The sequence below is a fragment of the Grammomys surdaster genome, unplaced genomic scaffold, assembly GCF_004785775.1.
Source record: "Grammomys surdaster isolate TR1022 unplaced genomic scaffold, NIH_TR_1.0 124944, whole genome shotgun sequence".
Lineage (NCBI taxonomy): Eukaryota > Metazoa > Chordata > Mammalia > Rodentia > Muridae > Grammomys > Grammomys surdaster.
Window position 1 is genome coordinate 1 of NW_021619873.1, and position 10,591 is coordinate 10,591.

Here is a 10,591-nt window from a genome sequence, read left to right on the forward strand (position 1 = left end):
GATTTCCTGGACTCCTAGACAGGTTTAGTAACAGTGGATCAGGCAGCAATTTTATTTTCAAGATCATCAGAATATAGCCTGAGGATTTGGGAGCTTATTACTGCTTCCAAAATTCATATATTTCTCCCACAGTGATGCCACAATAAAAATGTCTTTCCCTGATGTGGCCCAACTGGCAGCTATATGATTCACCTGTGAGACAGAGAAGTGCTGAAGAACTCCAGATTATGGGTTGTAGATGAAGACATATGCACTTTGGGTGCATCTTATTGGTCTTTCATTCATATGCTTCATAGATTATAATAACAATGACATTACATCTGCCTCAGGAGAATGGTGAGCAGATGCCCTCTCAAAAGCCAGGAATTATGTAGTTGAAGCTGAGTGAAAATCCATTCTGTTTCTACAGGCCTTTGTCACTCAACATATTCCAGTAAAGCCAACAGGATACTGAGATGTATTCCTTTGTTATACTGTCCCTTTTACTATATACTTACTTCATTTGTCATATTTATGCTTTTCACTTAAATATTTTTCTGCTTTCTTCACTATTGATAAAGTATGTAGATTGACTCCCTAGCCTGCAGAATCTATTTTAGTCAGAAAGTATTTCATTTCTGACAAATAGCTTTTTATCTCCATCCAACTTTAGAAATTATTTTGATTCAATGTTTTAGTACAAACTATATACATAGTTAGAGATCAGGACAAATATACTTATACCAGTATTTTCTGGTTGTTTTGAATATCTCCTTCTAATTTGCTTGTGGTTTGCTGTTTTTATGCATTGTTAGAATTTACTTTTTCTTCTATAGTGGTATAAATTTAATTAATTTAAAGTTATTATCAGGTTAAATTACGATTTTTGTTTGTTTCCAGAGATTATGTATTTTTCTTTTATGTGTGAGTGGTTCTATTAATTGTAGTTTAGGGTTGGAACAGAATTATTTTGCTCCTATATTTTGATAGAACTTTGGTTATATCACACAATTATTTCCTCACAATTAGAATATCATTATGAAATTAGTGTTTGTCTAATAAGATTTCCCTAAAAATTACTTAGTCCCTCCTCTATTTCTCTTCCTCTTTTTTAAAAAAAAATGTCTTAGGTCTTCATTTATTTCTAGTATTAAAACTTTGGGACAGGTCTTTAGCATCGAATTTATTTAAAAGGCTTTGAGCTTCCAGGACCAGAATATTTAGATAATATGTCATTAACTATGATTTCAGTGTGTTGATCTTTTTCTGCTCTTACTAGGAAATCTACAATATAAGTTTTTATTCATTCAATGTTATCACTTTCTCTCCGTGTAGTTCATTCTGCTTTATTTCCCTTTATTTTCACTCATAATATACTTTGGAAAATATATCATTTAAAATCATAAGCAATAACTATTTTATAGTTGTATTTACACTCCTAGCTCTCCTCTTTCCTTTAATACTGAAACTCTTATTGTCAACACCTCCAAGTGCAATTTCTTTTATTTGAATAAATGACTAAATTTTCTTTCTTTGCATGAATATAAGTTGGGTCTTATGGACTGGTACATAACAGCTTGTTAACAGCTATACCAATGAGGAGATTGCCACAGACAGCCTTTCCCAACAGCCATTATCTTCTAGTAGTCTGTTACTAAGGAGTGGGAACTAATCAGGCCCTCCTGCATTTATAATAAAATGATCAATCTTGTACAGGTAATCACAGCAATGATTTTATGAGTACAGTTACCATGTCCAGAATCTGGGAAATGATCCACCAAGTAAGGAGAAGCTAAAAACCACCATAAGTAGCTGTGTTCACAATACAAAAGGAAATAAAAAAATTCTGATGAGGATGCAGAAAAAATGAAACCTGCATACAATGTTGTTGATAGTATTATGTCTGCAGAAAACAATAAACAAGTTGTTCTGGAAAATAAAAACACAATCCCCAAAATTATAGAGCTAGACATGTCTGATCATTCACATGATACGAATAAATCTCAATCAGTATTTAGGTGAGACACTGCCAACATAGTTATTTTATCCTGCTTCACAATATCCTCATGAGGGAATAAGCTGAGCTGTCTACCTTCTTTGAATAGGTTAAATATGCTAAATAAATAACATGTGATATATATACACAATAGCTGCTTATTTTAATGTAAAGAGAAAACAAATTATATGTACAGAAAGAAATATAACAACTGGAGATGATCATGTTAAGCAAAGTATGGGGGAGTCAAAAGGAGATATGTCATTGATTTTCATCCATGTGTCAAATCTAGAATATATATATAATGGAAACAAGATAAATGATCACCAATTGTTAAAAATGCTAGGACAGCTATGTAAATCTGTGATCAATTCTTATGTCAACTTGTTCTTACCAAGCACTAAAGAAAGTGTCTGGATGTATTATATTAAATGTAAGGATATGGAATCACGTGAATTCATTTCCCTGTCAATCTGGTCCTTGTTGTTGTCTGAGTTGGGAAGACCTATTGATTAGTTTCCATGGCAACACTATATTCCACCCTGTGTTATTGAAGGCTTGTCCTCAGAAGATAGGTTGCTGCATTGTTTTAGTTCCAGAGAAGGGGCTGTTGCCCCTGATTTGAATGGTATTTTCAGTCCCCACAATTAACTGGAACACATAATAACATCCTGATCTGCCTCTGTTTTAACTAAGACTAGATTGTGGAAATTCTAGCTCAGCTAGTCTATCTACACTTACTTTCACTCAGAGGTGAGAGGAAATTTGGACATCCTGCAAGTCTATGTAAACTCAATATTAAGTCCATCATCATTTTAAGTTGACTCTGCAAGCACAGCAGACAAACCTCACTGTAAATCAACCAGCCTATTTTGCAGGACAAAGGTGTGATCTAGATTACATCAGTGAGTTTTATGTTTTCTTTACAATCTCAGACACTAGAGAAGCTCTCCATAAATGACTCCATCTCTCTTTCTGTTAGAGGAAGAATCACAATTATCTGCATGTTTGGTCAGAGTGCTAGCAGCTACTTGGCCTAATACTCAAAGAAATCTGGCTATGCTCCTAGTTTCCTCATTAAAGGTGCAAGCACAAGGAAAAGAGGATTTCCAGAATGCTTCAGTATCTATTGGTGTTCGGCAGCATTCATGATCACTATCAGTAGCCAGGACCCTGAAGATAATAATTTTATAATTGTTTTAGTATATGAAGGATAGATCATAGTTATCCAATATGAAACAAAACCTCCATGTAAACACTGTTGGGTTATTCTAAAAGTTGCTTCCTTTCTGCTCACTCTCAGCTCTATTCATCTTCTTGGCTATCTTGTTCTGAAGAGCAACTTGTTGACAACATCTCCTCTGTCATTCCTGGATGCTTTAATCAGACATATTTGACTGAATATCTTTGAAGGTATTCATGCTATGATATTAGAACAGCCTTAACATTCTTGACAATTATAAGAAATAAGACTGGAAAGTGTCATAATTCACAGGTAAAAGGATTGTGTATGTCATATATACAAATAAATTTACAATTAAATAACTAGAATCTACAAGAGATTATCAAATCATTAGAATCAAAGTTAAAAAAATAGAATTTATCTTATACAAATACAATAATTGGGTAAATTAAAATTAGAAACCAATAGAATTAAATGAATATCTCACATTAAATCTTAGGAAAAATACAAATATTCTTCTATGTTGATATTGCCAAAATAAAAAATATCAAGTACTTATAGAAACTTAACTTAATAAACAGTATTTATTTAATTCAGCAATTGAAAAACCTCAAAATTAGGAATGAAATATACTTATGGGGAGAGCAGTGTTTGTTTTCTTTGTTTTCCATACAAATACCTTTATGTAGTATAGTAAGACTCTGAACTCTTATCATTTCTGTCTCAATACAGTGAGTGTCATCACTAATGGTTGCCTTCTAAATTTTTCTGTGTAGATTAAATACCATTTTTTCTTATTTTTTTCATTAAGCATAATAAAACTTCTGTAGAGATTTTATTAGAACAAATTAAACCAATGTTTGATAAGTCATATAAAATGACAAAACCATACCCATGATATACAGAAAAGTAAATACTACATTTAAATTAAGAATAATTAATTTTTTATCTGTATAGGTGTTCAACCTGTATTTGAACCACGTGAGTACTTAGTGCCTCTGGAGGCTAGAAGAAGATGTCAGATCTCCTGGAATGGTTCGCTAAAAGAGTATTCACTTCTCTTAACCACAGAGCCATTTTTCTCTCGTTCTATGTGAAAACTTTACCATGAGAGAAAAATGTTATTTACAGTTTTAGAATAGGCCACCAGGAACTAACAAAGGTGTTTCAAACAAAGAATATGTTCTAGCAAACTGCAGTTATTATATCTCTCTTTGTTCCTTGAGATACTTCGTATTCCTCTGAAAACTATTTAATTAAAGTGTAGCTGACATAAGGGGCATGTGAACAAGGTGATGAGGGTTGACATCAGTGTACATGTTTATGATGCCATCACTACAGTCAGTGCTGGAATTCAGATCTTAATTCTTGAAGGTTTCATGTAATCATATTTACTCTGTTGTTCCTTATTCCTTCTCCAAATCAAACAAAAACTCTTTCGCAATTTAATAACATTCATTGATTTCTTAAATTTAGATGGTGCATTTACATATCTATTGTAAGGCACAGTGGTTGAGGCAGTCTGAGTTCCCAGATTCCACATGACCAAGTTAAGAGTTATGTTATATAAACCAGTCAGATATGCCTGAGTGAATTTTCCTTGAATGAGTTTATTTATTAGCTAAAATTTAAAATTCAAAACATATCAGTCTAAATATAGCTTTAAAATGTCTCCTAATTTGACTATTAATTACTTAGGGACAGTTATATATACATATATATATATATATATATTAAAGAAACCTCAGCCATATTTCTTAGCAACAAAATCCACAGTATTTATCCTTGGAGTTCCTAATGCATATAATGGCTAGAAACATATACATATACATCATATAAATCATATACACCATATACATCATATACATCATATACATCATATACATATATATCATATATATATATATATGCTAGTTTAGTGCATTTTAATTATTCTCTTGTAGATTAATCGATAAGTGCTATAAAACTAGTTTACAAAAAGTAAAGTAAGGAAGTAAATCATCATTAGTAATGATATTATAGATTCTCTGTCCCAGATTTTGAGGAGGCAATTCTGTACTGGTGCTTCTACTAATGAACAACTGCTGCCTAATTTATTTTCTATCAGTCCAAATTGGTGGACATACAGTTTTCTCTAAATGACAATATAGTACATTATACTGTTTTCCTTCTTATTTGAGAGAAATATTTTAGCAGTTTTAAACATTAATTGTTTTTGTTTAGATATATAATAGTCTCTTCATTGATTAACGTATCATTCTAGTTTACTATCACTCTGATAAATAGTTTAGATGATATGATGTCATGCGTAGTATATGTGACATGGTATTGTTTCATGTCCCATTAGGGTATTCAATTTACTATTTTAAACTAAAAATATATTTGATGAATAAAAAATTATAAACCCAGCAAGGTTATATACCAGTACAATAATATTTGAAATGTAACACAGGAATATTAATTGTGTACATATCTCAGTGAAAAAATATCAAATAGTGAAACCCTATTGTTCAAGGCACTGTGAAAACTTGTGGCTCCAGGTCAGTTTATTATTTTTATACCATAAACAATACAGTAAATTTCAGAATAAGCTCTAGTTTTCAGTATAAAAAGAACACAAGACAATCAAAATTAATTATTTTTACTAACAGTAAATTTAATTCTTTATAGGTATTTTATATATTTCACAAGATTATATATTGTAAAAAGACAATTAGGAACTTTCAGGAGTTAAATTAGAGTTAGAGGGGTAAAAGAAGTTATTTTAATATCACACAGTAAGTTATTAGACATTTTATTTTCATCTTATTAAAATGATAATCTTAATATTTAGGAATTTCAGAGGCTGTTTTGAGAAAATGTTATTTTACAGATAATGTCAGAAAGAAAAACATTTAGGAATATCAGTGCTACTTTCTCACAATCAAGTTTCTATGGTGCTTAATAGGGCTGTGAGATTCTTGGGTTTCTCAGATTACTGTATCATGATTAAACCATAAGCTCTGAAACTAGCCTCCTGGCACAGATCTGACACATCATTTCTTTCCTTTAGTACATACTTTAATCATTATATATAAAATAAATATCACTAGTAAAGACTGCAATGATGCGTTAAATATAATGGATTGCAGTCTTGTTATTGTAGTACACAGAAAACACTGTTGAACACTATTTGTGTCTGCTCCAACTTCCTGCCAAGTATGCAACTGAAGTACCACAAAGGAGTTAATGATAACACCCATGAAGGAAATAGATTCTTTATGAAGAGAAAAATAGATTCTAGTAGAGTTCTCAAATCAAAAGTAGAAGAAATATTTGTAGTATATTGTATCTCATTACCCATAGGACAATATTCAAACCAATACTTCCTTCTGCATTGTGTCTATATATATATATGAGCACATGCCTAATGTGATAGAAAGGTGATCAGAGGAAAAACTGAAGTAATTGATCTTGTGAGTTCTGGGTATCAAATTCAGGAAGCAAGGCTTGCAGGCAAGTGCCTTAGTCACTTGAGACAACTTAACTGCTTCACCATAAGAAATTCTGAAGACTTTGACTTATGTGGCATATGTTTACTTGATGATGTACAAGAGGATATTATTAGTAATAGATTGTGTGAGTTGTTGCACAGAATTTTCATATTTATATTTTTGTAGAAAATTCTTCTCACACTCTCTTACCTTTCCTTCAAGAAAGATATTAATTTTATTTCTTTTGTTCTTTTTGCTTTACTTGTCATTACAGACTTCTCATTCAAATAATCACTTCAAACATACCAGTCATTTTCAAGGGTGTCCACCTACCCTGTATTCTAGGCAATAGGAATTGTATCTGTTTCTTAAAAAACAGGGGACTTCATAAAATTGCAAAGTTTCTGTAAGGCAAAGGACACTGTCAATAGGACAAAACGACAACCAACAAATTGGGAAAAGATCTTTAGCAATCCTTCATCTGATAGAGGGCTAATATCCAATATATACAAAGAACTCAAGAAATTAGACTCCAGACAACCAAATTACCCTATTAAAAAATGGGGTATAGAGCTTAACAAAGAATTTTCAATGGAAGAAACTCGAATGGCCGAGAAGCACCTAAAGAAATGTTCAGCATCCTTAGTCATCAGGGAAATGCAAATCAAATCAACCCTGAGATTCCATCTCACACCACTCAGAATGGCTAAGATTAAAAATTCAGGTGATAGTAGATGCTGGCGAGGGTGTGGAGAAAGAGGAACACTCCTCCATTGTTGGTGGGACTGCAAGATGGTGCAACCACTTTGGAAATCAGTGTGGCGGTTCCTCAGAAAATTGGACATAGCATTACCTGAGGATCCAGCTATACCACTCCTAGGCATATACCCAGAAGATGCTCGAGCATATAACAAGGACATATCCTCAACTATGTTCATAGCAGCCTTATTTATAATAGCCAGGAGCTGGAAAGAACCCAGATGTCCTTCAACTGAGGAATGAATTAAAAAAAATGTGGTATATTTACACAATGGAGTATTACTCAGCTATTAAAAACACTGAATTCGAGAGGTTCCTAGGTAAATGGATGGAACTAGAAATTATCATCCTGAGTGAGGTAAGCCAATCACAAAATAACACACATGGTATTTACTCACTGATTATTGGATATTAGCCCAGAACCTTGAAATGCCCAAGATGCAACTCACAGGCCACATGAAGCTCATAAAGAAGGAAGACCAAGTCGGGGTGATTCGGTCCTTCTTAGAAGGAGCAACAAAATACTCAAGGGAACAAATATGGAGACAAAGTGAGAGACAGAAACTGAAGGAGGGGCCATCTGAAGACCACTCCACCTGAGTATCTATCCCATGTGCAGTCACCAAAGGTAGATGCTGATGTGGAAGTCAGGAAGTGCATGCTGATAAGAGCCTGATATGGATATCTCCTCAGAGGTCTTCAAGAGTCTGACATATTCAGAGGCAGATGCTCACAACTAGCCATTGAACTGTTCATGGGGTTCTCAATAGAGGAGTTAGAGTGAAGACTGAAGGAGCTGAAAGGATTTGCGACACCATGAGGAGAGCAACTATACCAACCAGACACAGCTCCCAGGGTCTAAACCTCCAGCCTGGGAACACTTAGGGAGGGATCCAGGGCTTCAGCTGAATATGTAAGAGTGGAGGGCCCTGCTGGGCATAGGTGGAAGAAGAGAACCTTGACCTCATGAAGGCTGGATGCCCCAGGAGGTGGGAATTTTGAGGGTGGGGAGGTGGGAGTGAGGGGGGGTAGATAGAGGTTACATCCACAGAGAAGAAGGAGGAGGGGTGAGGGGATTGGGGGTTCCTGGGTGGGTGGGCGATGGGGTAAGGGGACAACATAGGAAATGTAAATAAAACATCCAATAAAAACAAACAAACAAAAAAAACAAACAGGAGGCAATTTATGGCACTCCACACATACAAATGAACTTTTACTTACCCTTGGTACTTTTCATACAGCTGTGCAAACCAATGGATTTGCATAATGCTCTCTAGGGTTCACTTCTCCTTTCAAGTCTAAGACAAAAGCTAGCCCCTCTTTCTGCCTTGACTATTCAGAACTCTTCATATCAAGTTTTCAGAATGAGGTGCTCTCTTCAGTTCCTGGGGCTGCTTGTGCTCTGGATCCCTGGTTAGTAAAGAATTAGATAAAGAAGAAGAATGTGGGGTTGGGGAATTCTGTGCTCTACTGATGATAATGTAGATGCAGGTGTTGTTCATACCTGCGATCACTCATTTTGTTTGCCAGGCATATGTCACCTTTTGTAGCTACCCTTACAACTGCCAAAGCTGATGGTCCAGATGATTCCTAGATTGTTTCTATGCTATCTTTACATAAATATTTTATATTGAACATTTTTAAAATATGAATGAAAGTCATGAGCACATGTAGAAAATAAAGGAAAAAATATTTTGAAGTACCATTATGTTTGTGCATACCTTTCATTTGTCTCATTTCAGGAGCCACTGGGGATATTGTGATGACCCAGGATGAACTCTCCAATCCTGTCTCTTCTGGAGAATCAGCTTTCATCTCCTGCAGGTCTAGTAAGAGTCTTCTACACAGCAATGGCAAGACATACTTGAATTGGTACCTGCAGAGGCCAGGCCAATCTCCTCAGCTACTGATCTATTGGATGTCCACCCTTGCATCAGGAGTCTCAGACAGATTTAGTGGCAGTGGGTCAGGAACAGATTTCACACTACATATCAGTAGAGTGGAGGCTGGGGATACAGGTGTTTATTACTGTCAACAACGTCTAGAGAATCCACCACAGTGATACAGCCCTGAACAAAAACCACCCAGATGGCAACACCAAGCTGTCACATGTATTACTTGTTTGAAGAACATCAGGGCAAATTTTTACAGTTAGATAGAAGGAGGAGGAGGAAGATGATCAGGAGGATGAAGAAGAAGAGGAAGAGGAGGAGGAAAAAGAGGAGGAAGAAGGGGGTGACAAAAGATCAGGAAGAGAAGGAGAGAGAGAAACAGAGCCGAAGGACTCAGGATTATTTATAGCTGAGTCAGTAGAGAAGTACTAGTTGAGGTGATGGTCTCCATGGCAGGTACCACCTATATACTGTGCCATTTTTTTTCTGGCATAGTGTAAGTAATAGGTGAAGGAAGGGAAGATAAAATGAAATAAAAATGGAACACTGAATGGTAAGACTGTTTTCACTCTCTGGACCTTGTAAACATGAATAGATGATTCTCATCAAAAATGATGTTCACATAGTAGAGTTTGGTGCTGACCTATGTCACCTAAAGCCACTTTTAAGTTCATCTTTTTATGTTCAATTATTATTGTTTATATTTTGACCCTTAAATTGTCAGACACATGTATTATGGAAATATTTGATATTGTTTAGATGTTTCTGTCTCCTTCACTTTCCAACCTCTCATAATGCAAATCCTTTTCCAACATAAGAAATGAATCAATAGGGATACTCCCACTCTCTAGGAAATGGCCTAGGGGTATTACTTATCTTAGATTTATGTCTTGACGTAATGCTTGGTAAATGTACACCAAAAAAATACTGGGAACATTCGAGTTCTACATTACTCAATGCATAAGGCAGATTAGAAATGGGAGTCAGTTCAGTTTGGTTCATTCTATATTGTCTACATTGTTTGGTTGGTATGAGATGATATAACAAGATCTTGACTTTTCCAGATCCAAAGCAATGAGCCAAATTCTTTTTCTGCTCATGTTAACTTAGCCTATCTTTCATAATGTCGAAAACATGATAGGTGACAAGTCTTGTATGTTTGGTTTAAAATTTCATGCAGTTTTAGAGATAGCTTAATGGGTAAGAATGTGTGATGTACATACATAATTCTGATTTCATACCCAAGCACTCACATAAAATCTCAAAATATTGCCCTTAGGGCCTGTGCCTTCCTCCAATACAAATTATC

The 10,591-nt window shown here is 34.7% G+C and overlaps 1 gene segment (V, D, J or C); it reads left to right on the plus strand.

The window, feature by feature from the left end:
- Positions 1–8,723: 8,723 nt before the first annotated feature.
- Positions 8,724–9,452, plus strand: LOC114636821. The segment is given in 2 exon segments: positions 8,724–8,803; positions 9,133–9,452. Coding segments are annotated over 2 exon segments (369 nt in total).
- Positions 9,453–10,591: the final 1,139 nt, after the last annotated feature.